Below are 23,944 nucleotides of genomic sequence, written 5' to 3'. Positions count from 1 at the left end.
TGTCATCCTTAACATTCCTTTCCTCACATTCAACACTTTATGCTTCCGCCATTTAAATAATACATGCAGGTTCCTCATATATGGTGCAAGCAGGGGCAAAAGAGATCTTTATAGGTCGACGCCCCGAACAAATAGCATTAAAAAAAGAAGGCACAGTTCTACAAATTGTCATCTTTTTCATGTATCTTGCGGTTAATTTTCCAGTGTTTAGTCTGCACTGATCGAGAAGTAGTTAGGTGATAAAGATGTTGATTCCCATGGGGAATCTGAAATATTTTTTCCGAATGAGTAAATTTATATGCACTAGCCATGCGTCTTGGTAGGTATGCTATTTACTAACTGACGAGTCCAACTTAGCATACTGGGGTGAAATGCTGGCAACTAGGAATGAGTTAGCTGGAAAATGTATAATGTCCAATAATCGAGCAAATATATTGATAAGTAGTTAGGTGCCATGTGTTTTGTTACAAATTTGATTACAGATTCTTCTTTCTATTGACTGCTCATAATAGAAATATTGGCCGAATTGCCACATGTCTTCAAATGTTCAGTCAATGAATCATCTTTAATAAAATTTGTAGTTAACGTACCACCCAGGTATGACCTTATAGAGGACTCGTGTGTGAACAAAGCTGTACATGATGTAAATATAAAAATCAAGAGATTATGTAAGAGTTTTAGAAATGTCTATGTAGTAGATACTTTAGGTCTTGGCAGGCAAATGTTCACTAGGCATGGGTTACAGCTGAATGGTAATGGAAAAGCAACTCTCTGTACACAAATTGCTACAATTATCAACAGAGATTTGCAAACTAATATGCACTTAAGAAAACCCATACCATTAAATTGGCATATCCTTAAATCAAGATCTATGTACAAAGATCTGGGTTACCCAACTGCAACAATTCAAGTTTTAGGGAAGAAGGGGGTCTGAGATTGCTCTTAGTAAACTGTCAGAGAAGTAAATAAACAATTAAAATTCGGTACATTGATGAAATCTTATGAGACTGATGTGGTGATAGGAGTGGAATCGTGGTTGAGAGAAGGGGTGGGTAATAGAGAAGTATTTCCAGAAGGGTATACAGTCTATCGTAGAGACCGAGCAGATAAAAAGGGAGGGGGGTGTTTATTCTGGTGAAGGAAACTTATTGTACACATGAATGGTTTACCGATGAAAGGGATGAAATATTAGGGATAAAATTAGTTTGTGATAATATGGAGGTGGGAATTATAGGAACATATAGGCCTGGAAGAGAGGAAAGAAACATGGAAATATTTGAGAAAATAATAGATTTTACTCATAAAAACAATAATAATGATATGGTAATAATTGGGGGAGATCTAAACTTGCCTGAAGTTGAATGGAATGGAGCTGCAAGTGAAGCCCATGAACAGAAACTGGTAAATAAGTTAATTTGGGAGGAAGGATTTACACAAGTAGTACAAGAACCGACTCGTCTCAGTAACTTGTTAGATGTATTCTTGGTTAAACCATGGGAATTTGTTGATAAAACTGAGGTAATTGAAGGAATAGGTGACTATAAGGCTGTATTAATGGATGTAGGACTCGTACTAAAAATGCTTAATAAGAGGGTCACACAAGACAAGAAAAAAAGAAGTAAATAAATGCAATGTAAATTTTAATCTTATACCAGTTGCATAGTATTATTTGAAGTAATTCCACATACTGTATATGAGTTGACTATGTTTGTAATTATAGGGGATATTATAAGTAGAATTTTGTAAACAATATAAATTTATTAAGGATGATCAGTTTGTTTAATAGAAAAAATTGTTAGCGTAAATTGTATATTATTGTATTCTAGAAAAATGTTCTTCTTCTCTTGTTAATTTAAAATTTAGTGCTTGGCAATAATGTATTTTAGTGTACCATTTGTCACCGAGGTAGACACCTCATTTGCAAATAAAGAGATTTTGATTTGATTTGAAAAATGAATTAATGGCATCATCTAGTTTTTGTTTTCGGGAGAACCAAAACACACATCAAATTATAAATAATTTAGAACAGAAACAACATGTATTAATAGGACCTTCAACTCTTATCCAACATCACTTTCTGTTTTCAATGTAGGATGGAAAGACATTACAACTGCCTGTGCTTGTCATCCACACAGTCCAAGAAGATCTAACGTCATCAAAAATTTACTTAGCAGATTTCTCATATACTTTTTCTTGAGTACTATGAAACAGTTTCTATGTGCATGTGAACTATCATGCACGTTATCCCTTGCGGTTATATGTGACCAATTATCAAAGTCACAGGTACAAAGTGACAATGAATTTCACCAAAGAAACAGCACATCATAGGCTTTTACTCACTGGTGAGTCCATGAAGGTCACCCATTATGGGTTCCCAAATGGCTGAAAAGTCTAATACCAGAACCAAGTGCTGTACTGCAATGCAGGTGAATCAAAACTGCTAAAGGTCCTTCCCTAATTCCTCCTCCGATTTTCTCATTATTTTCTACGATCACTTTCATCAGACTTAATACTTCATCAGTTTGGCCCTCCTGTATATTAGACTCTAGAACATCATTGTATCATATTCGCTGCCCATTCTAATAATGTTATCCATCCTTCAATTGAGAATACATCACCAGCTTTGGAAGGCATGTTAGGCATGTGGGTGCTGTGTTGTTTGATAATCATTACCTCAATGCCCTCTTCCAAGATAACGATGCTTGTTCATCGGTCCTATCAGTTTACTTTAGGTACTGCCTTAAGACAGTGATACTTTTCCAGAAGTGTCTTCTGTAATTATACCAAGTCTTGGAAAGTGTTGATGTCATTAAATCTAAATCTTGTCTGGACTCAGAGGTCATGGTTGTCGAAGAGTTATTTAAGGAGACAACTGAACGCTGTACTAGTGCATGTGATATGATGCTGTATTTCAGTGTCAAGAGGTAGCTACAAAGGTAAGTAAAGTGTTTGATAATGTGCAAGGTGTTATCATTCACCATGATTCGCCTATACAGTGTTGAGTTGAAAGACCTGCACCATTCTTCTCCGGAGGCCACACACCATTCACCATGTTTGAATGAGCTGCCTCATTGTAGCTTGGTGCAGGTTGGTAAAGAACATGTGCTTTATCAAAGTTAAATTTCAAGCTGTAACTTTACGAATAAACATACTCTTCACTTCTGAATGTTTCTCCTTCATAAAACTTGCCTTTATCCAGCATTAAACTTGCTGCCTTTCTGAATTCTGATACCCTGGATGAAGTATACAAAACTGAAGTACTTCAAAGAATCTACCAGCTCCAATTTGATAACCCCTACTGTCTAGTCTGGTGGTTTCCTATTTTATCCAACGTGACTTTCTGTTTTAAGCGTAGGATGGAAGGACACTACAACTGCCAGTGCCTGTCATCTGCACCATCCAAGAAGATCTAACATTCTAATAATTGAATTGTAGATGATGTAGCTAGATTAAGCACAAATAAAAGCCTAAAATATGCAAACACCAGATGCCAAGATACGCCATGTCACTTATGACCAACCCACTGTGTCAAACAGAATATTAAATGCACGAACATGTCACATCCTAGCCCTTTCCGGTGAGAGGATAAGATTGTTATTTTCAAGTTAAATGCTTTCAAACATGGCAAGAGAGGCTCTTGTGGCATGGACAACAACTCAGCAAAAATGGTGAAGAGAAGAGGAAGGTACATAAATATCTCAATATAGATTACCAATTAACTCTCTCACATCCATTTCAGGTTCAAATTTTAATTTTAATTTTTAATTTTAATTAGTTTTATTTTTCTCCCCTTGAACTATGAATCTTTCTCCAAATTTATCTTTGATTTACATTACCAGCATCTTCTATTCCATAAATACATTAGAAAGTTGGTGAGGTACAATTCAATTTTTTCTCACTCCTCTCTGGATAATTCCTTCTATTTCATTCCACTCAATTCTTTCCCAGAGCTGTTTAATGCTTGAACTGATTGTGGATCATTCTTCTTGGCCCACTCAACATTATCAAAGGAATTTTCAGATCTAAAAGAAGTCTTATATTTGGGCTTGCATTTCTTTATTCTGTCTTCAGCGATCAGAAAAGATTATCTCATACTGCAATGAGTGTTCCTACATTTATTCAGAAGCCAAACAGATCTCCTTCCTACTTGGTTTCTACCTGTCTTTCCATTCTTTATATGTGACACTCTCCAAGAAACCCTACCCTAAGTTTCATGACAAAATTTTATACTATGAAGGTAAAAGGCAAGAAGGGCAAACAAAATTTATTTTTAGATTTGAGCATCATCTGTTAGCCTGATCCTGGAACTAAGTGATTAAAGGAGTGACAGTGATGTGACCATATGGAAAAGTCTTCAATGTAACATTGGAAACAAGCTCTGTAGTCTAACAAAATCATACCTTAAGTTGCAATGGGAATTTAACATTGGCAGCTTAAGGTAAGTTTCTTAAATGAAGTTCATGCATTGTCTTCTTGTACCGAAATATGAAATAACCAGCTTGGGCAGCAAGATAATGCATAGTTACAATTATAGACATTTACTTGGCTGCATATTTTATAACTGGTAATTTTAACTAAAGTCGACTGCCTGCACAGGAGTCTGGTCATAGGTGTTGTGATTTGTTCCTTCATGCTGACAACTACACTGTAAAAAATAAAAATAACATTGCTATGTGCAGAGTTATGTCAAGTTTACATGAAGAAATAACAATTTCTTTTCTGCCAGTGGGTCATACGACTTTTTAATTTTTTTGTGACTGGACTTTTGGTCTCATGAAAAGGAAGTACTGCGTGGCAGATATTGTCTTGGTCATTTAAGATAGCACCGCTAAGTTAAAACTTAACAAATATGTCATCATTGGGAGAGAAACTGGTGAGCTGTTAATAAATATGTACAACTGGCAACATGGTTGGAAAAAGAGTTCCTTAGATCACATCTCTCAGTCATTTTACTGTGAAAACAATTATATATGTGTGCCACAAGAGCAAAAACTTCCTTTTTCACTTTTTTCAAATTTTGAAGCTATTTACATATTTAATTCCTGGAGTTTAAAACTCCTAAATATTTATCAAAATTATTTTAATAAGCAAAGCTGATATTCCTTTATCCACTGAAATAGTCAGATTTTCTTAAATCCTTAATATATTTGAATCCTTAATATATTATCGGAGTACTATACTCCATTTACAAATCTATTTTGTCAGAATTTAATAAATTCTACCTTACAACTTTGAAGTTACATAAAGTGATCAGTTTTTAAGGTAGTTACTTCTGGTTTTGATGAAAATGATTGCACATTAAGTCCACCTTTGAAACAATATTCAGAAGGAATTTTGATAGGTCTGGATATGTGTCCTTCCCCCAGTTGTTTAGGGTTCGGTACCTGTCTCTGCTCATTACAAAATATAAACTTCATTATCTATCAAAATTGGCAGCTAATTATTGTATAAGCTTTATTAATTCTTATTTATTCTCCTGTTCATTTCAATAATACTTTATTTATAATCAACATATGTTTTGGCCTTATGTTTGCACCATCTTCAGAAAAACAATTAATTAAAATATTAAAACATGACTGTGTGGTCAAGAATTCCTTCAGAATATTGTCATGACTGCATAAAAACAATTTTTAAAACATTTTTGTGAATGATATACTTTGATATATGAAAAAAAAGGGTGCAAATAAAATATTACAATGTATTGAATGTATTTTAAACTGTTTCTCAGTCTTTCAGATGTTAGATGGAAATAAAATGAAATGATCAGCAAAACACATAGGTGAAATTACTGTGCTGACATGTGAGTCCATACATTGAGCTGCTCCTTGAAGTTATGTTTCTTGCATTCTTGATTTTAGATTATAATATTGGTGATATTGTGTTGAAAACTTCATAGTGTCCACAAGGATCATTGAATTAAAATATAAGTAAGGCTATGGGGAACATTCAAATGTGCCAAAAAATCAATTAAAAAATCATGGAGAAGTGCAATACTGTAAAAATATAAAATTCAACCATACCATTCCATCCACTCTTTCAACATATCTAATATGTATCCTAGCATTCCCATAAATGACACAATAGACATAATTAGCAATAATTTAAAGAAATCTAGCAAATTGAGCCATCTTCAAATCGTACAATTTCCAAGCATTTTAAAAATGGTTTTATACAACAATTATTTTACTTTGACAACATCATTTATCAGCAAAACAATTTGCCCATGGGTTCTCTGGCTTCAGGGAATTTGGCAGACATTTATTTGGTTAATTTTGAATATGACAGAATTCTTAATAATACTGATTTCAACAACATATGCTGTTGGGCCAGATATGTTGAAGACGTGTTTGTCAAAATAGATCATACATCTACCGATGAAACTGCCACTCTTGCTATGTTTAATGCTTTAGATCTGCACATTAATTTTTCTCTAGAATTTGAAGCCAACCAATCTTTGAATTATCTAGATTTAAGAATCATCAGACATGCTAATCATTTGTCTTATAACATTTAAAGAAAACCCATACAAACTGCTAATTCTATGCAGCACCATTCTTTACATCCCAATTCACATAAAAAGCCACTTATTACAGCATGGTGCATAGATCTTTCACTATCCCTTTATCCAAAATAGATCTTAGAAATGAATTGTATATTATCAGAGCAATGGCTAGAAATAACGGTTACAATGGACAGTTTATTGACAAAATAATGAATAAGCTAAAGAACCAATCTTTGTCCACCTTAAATAAAGAAACGACACCTTAAAATATATACACATCCTTCACATTTTTAATAATAATAATAATAATAATAATAATAATAATAATAATAATAATAATAATAATAATAATAATAATAACAACAACATATATCAGATCAATATGTTTAAAGAATAAAATTTGAATATAGCCCACAAAACTAATAACAACAATGCATCCATAATTTACAACACATATTTAATCAAGCCACATAACAGTTTTCTCAATTCTGGAGTTTATAAACTGAAGTGTACCGTAATAAATGTGATGGAATGCATGTGGGTCAGACAGGCACAAGCATTATTTAAAGCATGTTAATGCTAAGAAATACAATCAGTTTTCTGCCATGAGCCGACATATGACTGATGCCAATCATCAGTTCACATCCATTACTCAAGATACGGATATCTTGAAGGTCACTGACAAAGGCTTTCTGCTCATTACTCTCAAAAATTGCTTTGTTCACTTAGAATAATACTTCAATTTTAATTACAACCTAAATGAAATACTGAAATACTTGAAAAGCCTAATATTGACATAATCATTTTTTTTTTAACAAACATGAAGTTAGTAAGAACAGAGGCTCTATTAGCCTTACTGGCCTCTCTCCACCCCTACATCTGTTACTGCTTCCCCTCCTCCATTCCTCCCACAACCTGAACTCCTACCACCAGTCTCTGCTTTGACTTAGCAATCAGTGTGGTACTCTCTGCTGTTGGTGAAAGACACCCATGAAGCTGTTTAAGGGAGGTAAGTCTCGTATTATACATATCTTCTAATTTCCTCTTCATAAAAACCACAGTTCATTTTCTTTTTTTTCCTTTCCTTTTCAGATTTTAACTGTGTATGGTTAATTCATCTGGGTCGGGGACTAGGAACTTGTGTTTGTCTTAATACACTTCTTCACCTACACATACCATCACCCTACTATCCACCAGAGAAACACACAACAGTCAATACATCACTTCACATAATGTTAAGGGCAATCGGCCATAAAACTGGACCACTCCACGTCAAGTATGCCAACTCAAAAAAAAAAATTGAGAAAATGGCCAGGAAGAAGAAAGACTTTGTACTCACCTCCTTCAGTAGCAGTAGAGACAGAGCTGATGGTGGTAGCTTCAGTGGTGCTGGTAATGTTACTAGTTCTTGCACCAGGTCCATACTTCCGGCGCCTGATCACGCGTGTTCCCACCCTCTTCTTCCCTTGAGGAGCTCCGGTGCTGGAGCTGGAGGTGAGACTAGCTGGCGAAGAAGGAGTAACTGAAGATGGGTTGATAGACGGAGAAGGCGCCACAGTTATTTTAGAGGCAGGTGCAGACAGTAAGTTCTTGCTTGTCAGCAGTGTTCCAGCAGGTAGACTGGTAGCTCCCTGTGGAGTGATACATTACAACAATAAATACCACTGGAATTCTTAGAGTAGAATCAATATTTAAATCTGCGAGGGAACCATACTTGTCCAAAGACCCCATACTAAAAGTGGTACACTTGAACAAGATAATCATTCTGACTATTTTTTAAAGCTTAGAGTTATAAGAAACAAATATAAGGAATAGAAATTGATTTAAATCTCTTGGATAAAATAATATTTGACATTATTTTATATATTTCACTACTTAACACTATGAAATGAATCTTTGCTTAAATATACAGTAATATCTTTAAATTTTGTTACCTAATATCTCTACCGTTCTGTACTTCCATCATCAAACTAGTGGTAAAAAAATGAGTACTAAACATGATGGCAGATGAGCTATGTATCTTACACTGTTTTCAGATTCCTAGCATATTAGAAATGAGAAACCAAAGCTAAGTATTCTGGTATCAGATTCAGCACCTGTTATGAATACGGATATTCACTTTTACTTCCAAGGTTCCTTCTTTTTCCAAATCTCACAGTACATGCACCAAAGTTCGACCTAAAGAATAACAGTTAAACTACTAAACACAATAGGAATCTAGAATATCACATTTATCTAGCACATGGGGCCAATAACCAAGCTCTCCCTCTAATTAAAAAGAAAATCGACTACAGCAGCCACTGCTATGTCATGACTGGAACCTTGGATATACGAGTGGTGCAGCTTCTAAATCTCCACACAGACTAGCAAACTTAACCATTCAGTTACAAGTAGAAGAAGAAGAAGGCCGAGCAAGCTGGCTACATGGTACAGATCAAGCAACTATAAAATTGTATTTGGGAGAGAGTGAGTTTGAATCCCTCCATCGGCAGATTTGAAGTTGTTTTCTGTAGTTTACCACTTTCTCACAAGGTGAATGCCAGAGGTATAGGAGAGACCATTGACCGTAGAACATTTTTTTACATTTTATTTTTGAGTAGTAATGAGTTTAATCCTACACATGTTGACAATAAGTATCAATGTTTTCTTCATAGTTTCCTGTTTATATTTCTCTGTTTTACAGTTCTATTAAGGGCAAGAAAAAATGCAGTGAGATATAGTGTTCCATAGTGCAATATGGTCTTAAATCACAGAACAGACTCTCTTGTACCCTGGTACACAGGGAATTTACATGAAAAATACCTGTAAAATACCTTAAATAAATGTTAAATGTAATTGTAATCATTAACTACAGTAGAGTCTCGTTAATCCGAACTAATTGGGACAGGAGTCTGTTCGGATTACAGAATTTTCGGATTAACCGGAAAATGTTATTGTTTTTACGCCCCGCTAACTACTTTTACATCAACAAACAATTTTCTTCTAGTCTTTTTGTACTACCTGACCTTGGGTTATAGCCAAGATTTTCAACTTCAGAGTTCCAAACGTTTGACAGATGCCTTGATAGAGAAGCTAAATTTACACTGCATAATTTGCAAGCTTATCTGAGATAAATTATTTTTTCTGGAGGAGTCATAACTGCTTCAGCTTTTTTCAAAGTATCCTGATCAACCAGAACCTTTTAGATTCCTTACTTATCTCTCGGCATGTTCTATAAAAGCAAAGAGAGATAGATAGAAATAAATAAAGATATATACATACATACACACATTATAGACTGTTACGCCTTTCAGCATTCCATCGTCAGTCATCTGTGAATTTACTAAACGCCTCCACAATCCTCTATTTGTAACTAGCTCTGGGGTTTCATTTAGTTTCATACCTCTTAATTTTAAATCCTTAGAAACTGAGTCAAACCATCATATTGGTCATCCTCTGTTTCTCTTACCGTCCATGACTGAGTCTATTATTCTCCTAGGTACTCTTCCTTCCTCCATTCACCTCATGAGACCCTACCACTGAAGCCAGTTTATGAATAAAGCTTCATCCATCGAGTTCATTCCTAAATAAGCCTTTATCTTCTCATTTCAACTACCCTCCTGCCATTGTTCCCACCTACTTGTACTAACAATCATTCTCACTACTTTCATGTTTGTTACCTCTAACTCACAAGTAAGATATACTGAGTCCACCAAGATTTCACTCCCGTATAGCAAAGTTGGTTTGAAAACAATCCAGAGTAAAGACAGTTTCGTCCATGAGCAGACTTCTTTCTTACAGAACACTGTTGATCGAAACTGCGAGCTCATTGCATTAGCTTTGTTGCATCTTGATTCAGTTTAACTTACTATACTACCACTCTTAGAATATACGTATCCTAAATACTTGAAATGATCTACCTGTTCGGGTTTGGCATTTTCTACCTGACATTCATTTCTCTTAGATTTCTTTCCCATTGACATCACTTTATTCTTGGAAAGGCTAATTTTCATACCATAATCATTGCACTTATTTTCAAGTGCCAAGATATTAGACTGCAGACTTTCAGCCAATCTGCCATTAAGACCAAATCTTCATCATAGTTCAGACCGCTTACTATATTTCCACTTAACTGAATCCCTCCTTGCCACTTAATACCTTTCAGCCGATGATCCATGTAAAAGATGAACAACAAAGGTGAAAGATTACAGCCTTGTCTAACCCCTGTGAGCACCTTGAACCAAGAACTCATTCTACAATCAATTCTCACTGCAGCCCAATTGTTAACATAAATGCCTTTGACTGATTTTAATAATCTACTCTTAATCCCAATAATCCACCAGTACAGCAAACATATTTTCCCTTGGCACTCTGTCATAAGCCTTCTCTAGGTCTATGAAACTTAAACATAACTGTCTATTCCTCTCATAGCGTTATTCAATTACCTCGTGCATACTGAAAATCCAATCCTGATAATCCCTTTGTGGTCTGAAACAACATTGGTTTTCATACAAATTTCTCTCAACCACTGATTGCACCCTCCCTTCCAATATGCCAGTGAACACCTTGCCTGGTATACTTTTCTTTTTTTTTTTTTTTACAATTGGCTTTACATCGCACTGACACAGATAGATCTTATGACGATGATTGGATTAGAAAGGCCTAGAAGTGGGAAGGAATCGGTTTTGGCCTTAATTAAGGTACAGTCCCAGCATCTGCCTGGTGTGAAAATGGGAAAACACGGAAAACCATCTTCAGGGCTGTCGACAGTGGGGTTCGAACCCACTATCTCCCGAATGCAAGCTCACAACTGCGTGCTCCTAACCGCACAGCCAACTCACCCAGTGTCTGGTATACTGATCCACGAGATACCTTGATAGTTGTTGCAATACTTCCTGTTCCCTTCATTATAGATAAGTGCAATTACTGCTTTTGTCCAATCAGAAGATACCTTACTAACATTCCATGCTTATCTTATTACTCTATGAAGCCATTTCAACCCTGCCTTGTCACTATATTTCAACATTTCAGGACTAATTTAATCTATTCCTGCTGCTTTATGATAATAGAGTTTATTTGCCGCCTTTCCACTTCATCAAGCGTAATTTCACCAACATTATTTTCCTCCTCCCAATGAGCCCGGTTGCTCATGACATCACCAGAAAGATTTCCTTTTATGTTGAGAAGATTTTCAAAATATTCCTTCCACCCGTCCCGTGATACCCTGGGATCTATTATGAATCCACCTGATTTAGCTAAAATACTATTCTTATTAGCTTCCATATCGTCCTTACATTTCCTTGTTACTGACCTTTCTAAGATTCTTTATTACAGTCCAGAAAGATGCCCCTGCTGCTTGACCTAGCCTTTCCAGGTTATTACTGAAATATCCCCATAACTCCTTCTAGGATTCAACAATTATTTGTTTCACCGTTTCTTTCATCTATATACAATTCCCTGTCTGCAAAGTCCTTGTTTTGAGACATTTCTGATATGCCTTCCTTTTACGTCTAAAAGCTGCCTTCATTTTATCATTCCACCAAGATGTTTGCTTTTCCCATCTTTACACACAGTTGTTCCTAGACATTCCCTTGTTATTTCGACTATAATGTCCCTGTACACCACACATTCTCTTCCTATATCATGAACTGGCTTACTGTCTATTGTTTGGAACTTTTCACTAATCATATTCATGTACTTCTAATTTCCTTTTTCTGGAGATTCTCTACCCATTTTCATCTGCAGACTGATTTCACTTTCTCCATCCTAGATCTAGAGATATTTATTTAACTATTGGTCTGTATTAATGAAAAATCCCCAGACTAGCCACATATTCATAACCGATTTTCTGAATTCAAATTCGGTTATGATACAGTCTATCTAGGTATTGTGGATCTGCTGCCCCCATCATCCCATGCTTAGTGGTGAATAGCCTTATGCTTGAAGAATGTATTTGAATTGCTAATCCTATTCTAGTAAAAGCTATTAGCTTCTATATCTTCCCCACATTTACCCATCACCTTCTTATATCCTTCAGTTCCATTTCCAACTACCACTTTTTTTTGCTAGTTGCTTTACGTCGCACCACACAGGTAGGTCTTATGGTGACGATGGGACAGGAAACCACCCATTACGATGAAAGAGATGGTAGCACTGTGTACCGTGTTCCATGGTATACAACGTTGTGTTTGAATATACTACTACTACTACTAAAATGTTTTCAATCCTCTCCTGAAGGGCCTCTTAGATGGTGATGCTGTTTCTCAGGCCGGGAGATTTGTTAGGGTGAAGGAGATGTTCGGAGAAAGTGAGGGGATTGGCGGCCGTGGCCTATACTAGGAACTGTCCAGGCATTCACCTTAGTCCAGGAGAATGGAAAACCAGGGAAAACCATTTACCAGGACAGCCGATGGATGGGGCTAGCCGTGAGGTCCAGCCCTGTCCTGTCTTCCGAATGCAGAGGCGTAGAGCCATGGGAGAGGCATGGCCACCCCTCCTCTGCTCGGCTGGCCAGTCAGAGTGCAGAGTTTTTGAACCAGGGAGCACCTGTGGCCACTTATGGGCCGAGGCCCACTCTGCATCTACTGACCTTTGAAAGAATAATAGGATGCACATTTCAACAAATATGGTTTGCTTGTTGTTTAAAGGAGCTTAACATCTAGGTTACATCTCCAACAAATGGCTTCCCAAGTTGGAGGTTATAATCAGTCACTAAATTCAATGTATACATTTACCCATCATATAAGAAATATACACCAGTTAGTTATAGGAACAAACACAATTTAATTTGCTGTTATCCTTGACAAAGCCACTGGAATTATGGTGAAACATAGCCCACTCACCAACCCAGGACATGGTACAACTGCCCAAAGCACCACAGTCAACAGCATTATCAATCAATCACTATCAATCACTACTGATCTGCGTTTAGGGCAGTCGCCCAAGTGGCAGATTCCCTATCTGTTGTTTTCCTAGCCTTTTCTTAAATGATTGCAAAGCAATTGGAAATTTATTGAACATCTCCCTTGGTAAGTTATTCCAATCCCTAACTCCCCTTCCTATAAACGAATATTTGCCCCAATTTGTCCTCTTGAATTCCAAATTCATCTTCATATTGTGATCTTTCCTACTTTTAAAGACACCATCCAGACTTATTTGTCTACTGATGTCCTCCCACGCCATCTCTCCACCGACAGCTCGGAACATACCACTTAGTCGAGCAGCTCGTCTCCTTTCTCCCAAGTCTTCCCAGCCCAAACTTCGCAACATTTTTGTAACGCTACACTTTTGTCAGAAATTGCCCAGAACAAACTGAGCTGCTTTTCTTTGGATTTTTTCCAGTTCCTGAATCAAGTAATCCTGGTAAGGGTCCCATACACTGGAACCATACTCTAGTTGGGGTCACAACAGAGACAAATATGCTCTCTCCTTTACATCCTTATTACAACCCCTAAATACTCTCATAACCATGTGCAGAGATCTGTACCCTTTATTTACAATCATATTTATGTGATTACCCCAGTGAAGATCTTTCCTTATATTAATGCCTAGGTATTTACAATGATCCCCAAAGGGAACTTTCACCCCATCAATGCAGTAATTAAAACTGAGAGGATTTTTCCTATTTGTTAAACTCACAACCTGACTTTTATCCCCGTTTATTATCATACAATTGCCTACTGTCCATCTCACAACATTATAAAGGTCATTTTGCAGTTGCTCACAATTTTGTAACTTATTTATTACTCTGTACAGAATAACATCATCTGCAAAAAGCCTTATCTCTGATTCCACTTCTTTACACATATCATTGATATATATAAGAGGACATAAATGTCCAATAATACTGCCTTGAGGAATTCCCTTCTTAATTTGTACAGGGACAGATAAAGCTTCACCTACTCTAATTCTCTGAGTTCTATTTTCGAGAAACAGAGCCACGCATTCAGTCACTCTTTTTTCTAGTCCAATTGCACTCATTTTTGCCATTAGTCTCCCATGATCTACCCTATCAAATGACTTAGATAAGTCAATCGCAATACAGTCCAATTGACCTCCTGAATCCAGGATATCTGCTATATCTTACTGGAATCCTACAAGTTGGGCTTCAGAGGAATAACCTTTCCTAAACCCAAACTGCCTTCTATCAAACCAGTTATTAATTTTACAAACATGTCTAATATAATCAGAAAGAATATTTTCCCAAAGCTTACATACAATACATGTCAAACTGACTTGCCTGTGATTTTCAGCTTTATGTTTATCACCCTTTCCTTTATATACAGGGGCTACTATAGCAACTCTCCATTCATTTGGCAAAGTTCCTTCATGCAAACAATAATCCTTGTAACTATCAATCTTTACATACTGCTGACTGAATACTTCTGCCTTTTGAAGATGCTCACATACACACTCCCCTTGTCCATTAATTATTCCTGGAATGTCCTTTCTGGAACCTGTTTCTGCCTTAAAGTACCTATACATACTCTTCCATTTTTCACTAAAATTAGTGTGGCCACCAATTATGCTTGCCATCATGTTATCCTTAGCTGACTTCTTTGCTAGATTCAATTTCCTAGTAAGTTTCTTCAATTTCTCCTTACTTCCACAGCCATTTCTAACTCTACTGTATTTCTTTCCAACCTGCACCTCCTTCTTAGTCTCTTTACTTCCTTGTTATAATATAGTGGATCTTTACCATTCCTTACCACCTTTAAAGGTACAAACCTATTTTCACATTCCTGAACAATTGCTTTAAACCCATCCCAGAGTCTGTTTACATTTTTATTTACCGTTTTCCAGCGATCATACTTACTTATTAAAAACTCCCTCATACCTGTTTTATCAGCCATATGGTACTACCTAACAGTCCTACTTTTAAGACCTTCCTTTCTTTATATTTATTTTTAATTACCACAAAAGCACCTTCGTGATCACTAATACCATCTATTACTTCGGTTTCTCTATAGAGCTCATCTGGCTTTACCAGCACCACATCCCGAATATTCTTCCCTCTAGTTGGTTCCATCACTTTCTGAATCAGGTGCCCTTCCCATATTCACTTATTTGCCATTTGTTGGTCATGCTTCCTGTCATTTGCATTACCTTCCCAATTGACATTTGGTAAATTGAGGTCACCCGCTACGATCACGTTCCTTTCTTTATCGTTTCCCACATAGCTGATTATCTTATCAAATAATTCTGAATCAGCATCTGCGCTACCCTTTCCTGGTCTGTACACTCCAAAGACATCAAGTTGCCTATTATCTTTAGAAATGAGCCTTACCCAAAGAATTTCGTGCTTGTCATCTTTAACGTTTTCGTAACTTACAAATTCTTCTTTCACCAGAATGAATACTACTCCTCCTACCATTCCTATCCTACCTCTATGATACACCCTCCAGTTCCGTGAGAAATTTCCTGCATCCATTATATCATTTTTCAGCCATGATTCAACTCCTATTACAATATCTGGTAAGTATATATCTATTAAATTACTTAATTCTATTCCTTTCTTTACAATACTTCTACAGCTGAGCACTAACAGTTTTATGTCATCCCTACTTGATTTCCAGTTCCCTGTTCCCTTAACACCGCTCCCTAGCGCATCCTATTTCCTTGAATGTACCTCCCTATAACCCTTCCAAACCAATTTCCTAACTTATATGTACCACTGCGGTTTAAGTGAAGGCCATCTGAGCACAGATCCCTATCTCCTACCCACCCATTAGGACCTATAAATTTCATTCTCAGTTTCCCACATACCCACTCTATAGTCTCATTTAAATCCCCAATCACCTTCCAGTCAGTATCCCTCCTAAACAGTATTCCACTGGTAACAATCTCCGCTTCCTTAAACTTCATCCATGCTGCATTTACCAGATCCCACACATCCCCAACTATGTTGGTACTTATACCTGCTTGTCTTACGTTGTTAGTACCAACGTGAAACACTACCACCTTCTCCATTCCCTCCTCCTTCTCTTCTACTTTCCTCAACATCTGCCTTAACCTAATTCCTGGATAACACTCTACCCTGGTACCCTTTCCTCTAAAGTTTAAGAAGTAACAATTTAGTTTATGTCATAAAGCATTCAAAAACAAGTGAAATATTAATTTTTGATGTTTTTTGTCTACAGCAACCATGCTTGTTAACATAACAAATCAGAACTACCGTGACATCTATCCACTGGCAGTTTTTACAGTTTGGTTGAGTTTGAGCTTGATAGATAACAGTATAAATCATAATAAAATATGTTTCAAGGTACATTATGCTCAAGGTGCAACAGTCTTCTGTAGCTTAATTAAGGCTTCATTTGCTATATTACCAGTTCCAGCCCTTTCCTATCTCAGTGTCACCGAAAACCTATCTGAGTAAGTGCAATGTTAATCAGCTGGTGAAAGAGAACATAAAAACAAAGAAGAATGTTCAAAGTAGAGTTATGTAAGAAAAACTGGTATCTGAAGCCTGTTAAGATCATATACACTACTTGGAAACCAATTTAAGACACACATGATACATCACTCGAAGGAATTTCAATCCAACATAAAATGAGATTTTTGGATTTATTAGAAAGAAATCAGTCCCTTCGAAGGAAAATCAAATTTATTATCTGTGGCAGAGGGGTGTAGATGTCCAATGTTTTAACAAAACTTCAATTGTAGGATTTGAGTAAAAAACAAAGTACTTGAAGCGTAATTCACATTGATGGCTAATTTATTACTTGTTTACTTTTAAGTTATTATTATTATTATTATTATTATTATTATTATTATTATTATTATTATTATTATTTGGGTGACCGACCGATTGATTGATGTTACGAGTTGAATTCTACTGCTTGTTAGGATTTAAGAAACATAATCTCATGAACATAAGGGCTCTCAAAATTCTGGGCCTCAGAGTCTAACTAAGTGTTTGATGCAGGTGCAGAAGGAGAACTGTCGTGTTGTATTCTAAAAACTATATATTGTTATCTAGTCATCATTTTGTAATAAAATAAGTTCATGCTGGAGCACCACCATTATTTAGGGACCATCCATCAATTTGAATTTTTTTTTTCTTGCTAGTGGTTTAATGTCACACTAATACCTCAAAGGTACACAAGGGTGGAAAAAGTCTAGGAGTGGAAAGGTAGTGGTCATAGCCTTAACTAAGGTACATCCCCAGAATTTGCCTGATGTGAATGCGGGAAACCACAGAAAATCATCTTCAAGGCTGCCGATGTTGGGATTCAAACCCACCATCTCCCAAATACAAGCTCATGGCTACACGACTGTAACCACAAAGCCAACTCGCTCGATCATTAATATGAAGCACATAATTATTAAAATTATTGAGGAAATACAGCTATTTCAGTAATTAAACATGCAAATGGTTTTCCTAATGTAGTTTTCTCAACATCATGTTGGCAGGGTATGATGATGTTTATAAAGCTGTTTGATTCAAGTTATATTTTTTTCCATCTAATTTGCATGTGTTCCAAAATGAAAACTAATTACAGTATCAAGAGATATGCCAGATGATATGAATGTCTCTGCCAATATTTTGTTCTGCAGTCCAACAAATGTGTTTGATCATCATGAGATCGATACTTATCTGCTAGCATCTTGTATGGTACTAATGCTCTGTAAACACATCCTGCAAATGATTCAGAACAATATTATCTTTCCTATGATGTGCCTATGCACCATTTAAAAAATATGACATCTTTTTAATCATTTATTGTATATCAGTCTACCATGTAAATATGTTAATATGTTGTGCGAAAAGACCAGGTATAGCAAAACGTGAAATTAATGCTTAAAACTACGATACAGTGAAGCAGAGAGTGTATGAAGCAGTGAACTGGAGGAGTAACATACTCTAAGGATCCTTAATATAAATCTCACTCACAGTTGTAGCATAGTGCATGTGTTCATAAGCTACCCTCCTAATGTTGGAACACAGTATTGATAATTCAAATTCTACATCGTTAAAGAATATCAGTATTTACATTAATATGAAGCTTCAGTGCTTTAACAGAAGCCAGTGTGTACCATACACAAGCAGTAAAATGCTTCTCTTCTCGTTTTTGTGCACTGTGAACACTGCGCTACTATATGGTAGGAATGAAGTCACTTCAGACATTCGCCATGTATTCCACAGACAAGTACATTGACATGCTTGTTATCTGCTAGGAAGCATGAGAGAATTCATTGCAGGCACTATCTGTACTGGGAAATGTACCTAAACAGGTGACAGTCTTTTGCATTTGTTCAAAGCAATTTACAAACAGCAGGGGTACTTTGGACAAACCCAACTTTCTCAGAGAAGACCGTAACGGACACAGCTCATAATAACCACGCATGAGTACAAAGGCAATTCCGTAATAGGTGAACATCAGCCAGGCTTCCTCACTAAGAATGCTGCATGCACATAAATATCACCCTACCATCTGCAGCTATGGGTGGGATTTTGAAATCAAATTAATTTCTATCAGTGTCTGTTAGGAAATCTGGAAAATGATACAATATTCCTGTCGAAAATCTTGTTCTGGGATGAATCGCAATTCCATAATAATGGTACCATCAACCACCACAACATGCACTATTGTGTTGATAATCCACACTGAGTGTGACAGACACATTGTCTAGTGCAATGGGGAGTGGATATACGGCTTGTATTTCTTTGAGGGGCATTTAACAGGCGCACGCTACCTGCACTTTCTACGCCATTAACTCTCACTTCTGCTGGAGGATGTGCCATTTGGAAAACATTTAACAATATGATTTCAACAAAATGGAGCTCCACCACACTAGACATCAGCCATCCGTAACCATATAAATGAGACACATCCAGGAAAATGGGTAAGGAGAGGGGGACCTGTCTCTTGACCTGTCAGGTCACCGGATTTAAAGCCATTAGACTTCTTCCTTTGGGTGCATCTAAAACAAACTGTTTACACACAAGAACCAGAAAATCCCATGCACCCTCCACAACTCGTCACCGGAACCTGTAGATTAATAACACTGGCTATGCTACAGCGCATTAGAATATTCATTCAGCAGTGTGTCCAGATGTGCGTAAACCAAGCAGGTCATCACTTCGAGAACTTGCTAACATAACTAACCATTATTAGTGCAATCTGGATACCCCCACTACTGTTCCCAACTTTGTCCAACCCTGATGACATAACGGCCCTTCTTAGGGTGACATACATTTTTATTCACTGAAAATTTGCACAAAAGAGGATGTTTTACATTAAGAGATGATAAAAAATAAATAAGTAAGAAATTAAAGAGTATCCCTGCCCCAGACACTTAACCTATCACATGTATGACTGGTGCATCACAGCATTCAGCTTGCTCTTACCATCTACACTATATTGTACTGCAGCACAGTTCTTGTAGATTACAGCTCATGTGATAGTTTTAACATGATCACAATGTTTACTTCGTGTTTCACAGACATTTCATTGACATATGAGATCATTTACAGAGTGCACTTGTGGTTTCTATTATTTAGCAATATTGTGATATAAAAGTTTCCTACCGGGCGATTTGGCCTTGTGATTAGGGGCGCACAGCTGTGAGCTTGCATCCAGGAGATAGTGGGTTTGAGCCCCACTATCGGCAGCCCTGAAGATGATTTTCCATGGTTTAAGGCCACGGCCACTTCCTTCCCACTCCTAAATCTTTCCTATCCCATTGTCGCCATAAGACCTATCTGTATCGGTGCGCCGTAAAACAAATTATAAAAAAAACTCCTATTTTTTTATGTAAGCCATAAATAAACATATCCATTTTACTGTGCTTACTTTGCGGACCAGAAGGTTTGATGTTTCCAGGATTTTCATAAAAATGCTATTTGCTTTACGTTGCACCAACATAAATAGGTCTCATGGCGACGAAGGGATAGGAAAGCCCTAGAAATGGGAAGGAAACGGCCGTGGCCTTCACTAAGGTACAGCGCCAGAATTTGCCTGGTGTGAAAATGGGAAACCCTGGAAAACCATCTTCAGGGCTGCTTACAGTGTGGTTCAAACCCACTATCTTCTGGATGCAAGCTCACAGCTGCACACCCCTAACCGCACGGCCAACTCGCACGGTAAATGAAACTACAGTAGAAGCAGCTAATTCACCTGGTTGCATGTCGAATGACAACACTATGATTGTATTAAACATTTACATGTTGCCTTTAAATCATCCACTTTATACACAATCACATAAAAATAGGATAATATTTATATGAAATTCAAAAATCAGTCTTAATATAATTTACTTCAAAAGAGCTTACTTTTGTATTTAAATAATGTCAGTCTACAGCAAAGAGCATTAATGCTCTTGGGTCCTGGGTTTGATTCCTGGCCAGTCCAGGCCATGTAGTTGAGCAATAGTTGTCTTTGAAGGCCAGTGCATTAACAGGCTGTTGTACTATGGGTTTTTGTTTGTTTATTATTTTTTTAATTTTCTGTAAGAATCTCAATGGTCACTCAAGCCGTTGCTTCACCAGTCTCTCATTCACATTCGGTAATGGTCATTTTCAAATCTGCTCCTCCTTGGAACTCGGGCTTAGTGAACACCATTTTCCTGAGATATCATTTCTGGCCCTCACAATGTCTGTCAGTGTAAAGGCTCCAACACTGGTGACTGTACAACACACCAACAATGTTGTTTACAGAATGAGTGCCTTTTTGTTAGCTGAGTTTGGCAATGCTGGGTTAGGGAAGGAAAGGTACCCAAATTAAAGGTACGGCCCTCACATTTGGGAGGTGTGATATTGGGTAACAACAGAGAGCCATCTTCAGGGCTGCTAACGATGAATTTTCAATCCACCTTCTCCCGAATGTAAGCTTGCAGTTACACAACCTACACTGCATAGTTAACTCACTCGTTCTACAGATTGACTTTCAGAGTGATGGCTATACAAAAGTATTATCATTATAATTTAATCATTTGATCCTCTCATTTCTATCCAAAGTTCATAGAAGCAGAGAGAAACGAGTGCATGTTATGATATCAGTCTGAAGAAAAATGGAATGAGACATATGTAGTAGTATGATGCGATTATTATCCTTAAAATCAGCACATTGTACACACTGCTCAGCAGCCAAACTTTCCACTTGAATATCGAGTACATCAAATAGATTGAAGTAGAGCTTATAAAGGTGTTAGGAGTGACAAGGCCTAGCACTCTATTTTCTCTGGGCATTTAGGCCAAGTGGCAAATATACCAAGCTTTTCATCATCTTCTTCTTCTTCTTCTTCTTCTTCTTCTTCTTCTTCTAGTTTTCATTGTTATAATAATTATCATTATTATTAATTATCCTCACAATAATAAATACCAACCAATGCCCTTTTCCCATGATACACTGTACAATATTACCCTCACAGGAGTATATCAAGATTGATATTTTAAAAACAGTGCTTAGTTACTGGTGCAGATTGAGAAAAGGTGGAGGCTGAATTCTACAGTTGGCTTACCAGTATCCAAAGAAGAGCAATTGTGGTAATTATTGGCTTGATAAGGTGAAGAATGCTTTAGATAGGCTGGGTTTTATGTGAGTATTATAACACTGAATAGGAGAGGAGAAGTGGCGTTTATTGGAAACATGTCATTAAAAGGGCAAGAGATATTTGAGAAAAAGAGCTGGTAGCCGAATGCAGAAAGAAGGCTACCCTGAAGATATTAATGAGCTTAAATCAGGTATGGAATATGAAAGTGGTAAATTGAACAGGGTGGAGAGAAGAGGCTTAATATGGTGGATATTAGGAATATATATGAATAGGGGCTGGACTAAGTTAACCCTTTCCACTTGAATATCGAGATCAGCTAGACATGTGCTCTCTACTTCAAAAATTGGGATATCTGACTGCTTGAAAACTTGAATTTCGAGCCATTTCAACAAATGCCTATGCAGAAAGGTAGCTACATGTGTCCCGAACTCTCTCATCTAACTTCAGAAAATCTATGAGTAATCTTTCCCCAGTACAAATCTTGCTGTGCACCAGTCCTGCTGTTGTGGCATCAACAAGTAGATCGTGTCAGTTACGGAAGGATAAAAGTATGCATATTCCCGATGGCAACATTGAGGAAACAGTACTAAATAGTGACAGTGATTTATCAGACATTTCTGAGTTTAGTGCTGGTGAATCAAGCATTGTACAATCCTCAGATGACGAAAGTGATATGGATACAAATGTTAATGCAGGTGCTATGCTATGACAGAATGTTTTGAATGACTATGGAGGGCCAATTGAATATCCTTTCCACAAACAAACAGGCTTACAGGACGTCAGTCTACCAGTTGATGCACAACCACTGGAATATTTTAGCTTGTTTTCTAACAAATATATTGTTGAGGGTATAGCCAATGAAACTAATAAATATACTAAGGAGAAAATTTGTAAACTGACACCTACAATGAAGCCTCGGTCTACATGAAGGAAATGGACAAAGGTGACATTTACTGAAATTTTAGTGTTTATTGGTGTTATTCTCTACATGGGACTTGTCAGTTTACTTAACTTACTAAGTAAGGTGTTTTCACTTACGGAACTATGGCAGTGGTAGAGTATAGGTTCTATAACAGAACAATTGTATTAAAAAGTACACAGATTTACTTTACATCTGTTCCATCAGACTTTCCTAAAGTAAAGATGGGCACTGTACTCATTTTTGTTCGTAATCTATTTTATGAGCATGATCTCCAAACTTTCTATTACTGATTTTCGCGTACAAGTCACTGAAGAAGTGGTGGCAGCAGAGGTTCAGTTCTACTTTTTGCATGGATTCAAACAGTTCAGATAGCAGTTATACCCAGACCAAACACATACATTATGTTCGATATGTAACACACTACTCTCATCAGCCTAGTGGATAATGATTAACTCTACAAACAAATCCTTCTTCTTCAGTTTCTTGAAGGCAGGACAATTTGAAGATGTAGTACTGTAAATAAAAATGGTGGAATATATCCTATCATTTCTAATGCACTAACGACAGTAAACGACAACTCTTTATATACAAGAATGGGATAGTTACTGAAAGTGTCAGTGTCAGTGAAGTTGAACCACTGCAACTGTAAAATGAAGCTTATATACACATTACCAATGGAATACTGAAACAGCATCACTCATTAGGCAAAAGGGCAGGGATGGTATACTACTCTAGGCAGACTCATCGATCTCTCAGAAACTCTGCACCAACAAAGGCCAAATTGAGAGAAGACGGAAATGATATTTTACAGAAGACGAATAGGACTGAATATGTCGGACAATGTTCCCTGTCAAGTGACTAAGTGCTCAAGAAAACAAGTAACAGGAAGTTCTTGTAAACATCAGTTACAATTATGAGCTATTAATTCATGAAATAATTCTATAGATGGAAACAAAGACATTTAAATGGCATGTCTGTAGCAAAATATAAAAATTGTATGAACTGTGTTTATGAACACACTGTTGAAAACGTACGTGAGCAAG

At 36.8% G+C, this 23,944-nt stretch overlaps 1 protein-coding gene across 1 annotated transcript in view; it reads right to left on the bottom strand.

The window, feature by feature from the left end:
* Cht6 (Chitinase 6) overlaps positions 1-23,944 on the bottom strand; it is a 526,853-nt gene that overhangs the window by 8,408 nt on the left and 494,501 nt on the right. The window contains exon 17 of the mRNA XM_068226058.1: positions 7,842-8,129. Coding sequence (XP_068082159.1) covers positions 7,842-8,129 — 288 coding nt within the window. The remainder of the gene's footprint in view (positions 1-7,841; positions 8,130-23,944) is intronic.

This window comes from Anabrus simplex, chromosome 2, assembly GCF_040414725.1.
Source record: "Anabrus simplex isolate iqAnaSimp1 chromosome 2, ASM4041472v1, whole genome shotgun sequence".
Classification (NCBI taxonomy): Eukaryota; Metazoa; Arthropoda; class Insecta; order Orthoptera; family Tettigoniidae; genus Anabrus; species Anabrus simplex.
Note: the sequence above shows the minus strand (reverse complement) of the source record. Positions and strands in the feature narration are given on the sequence as shown.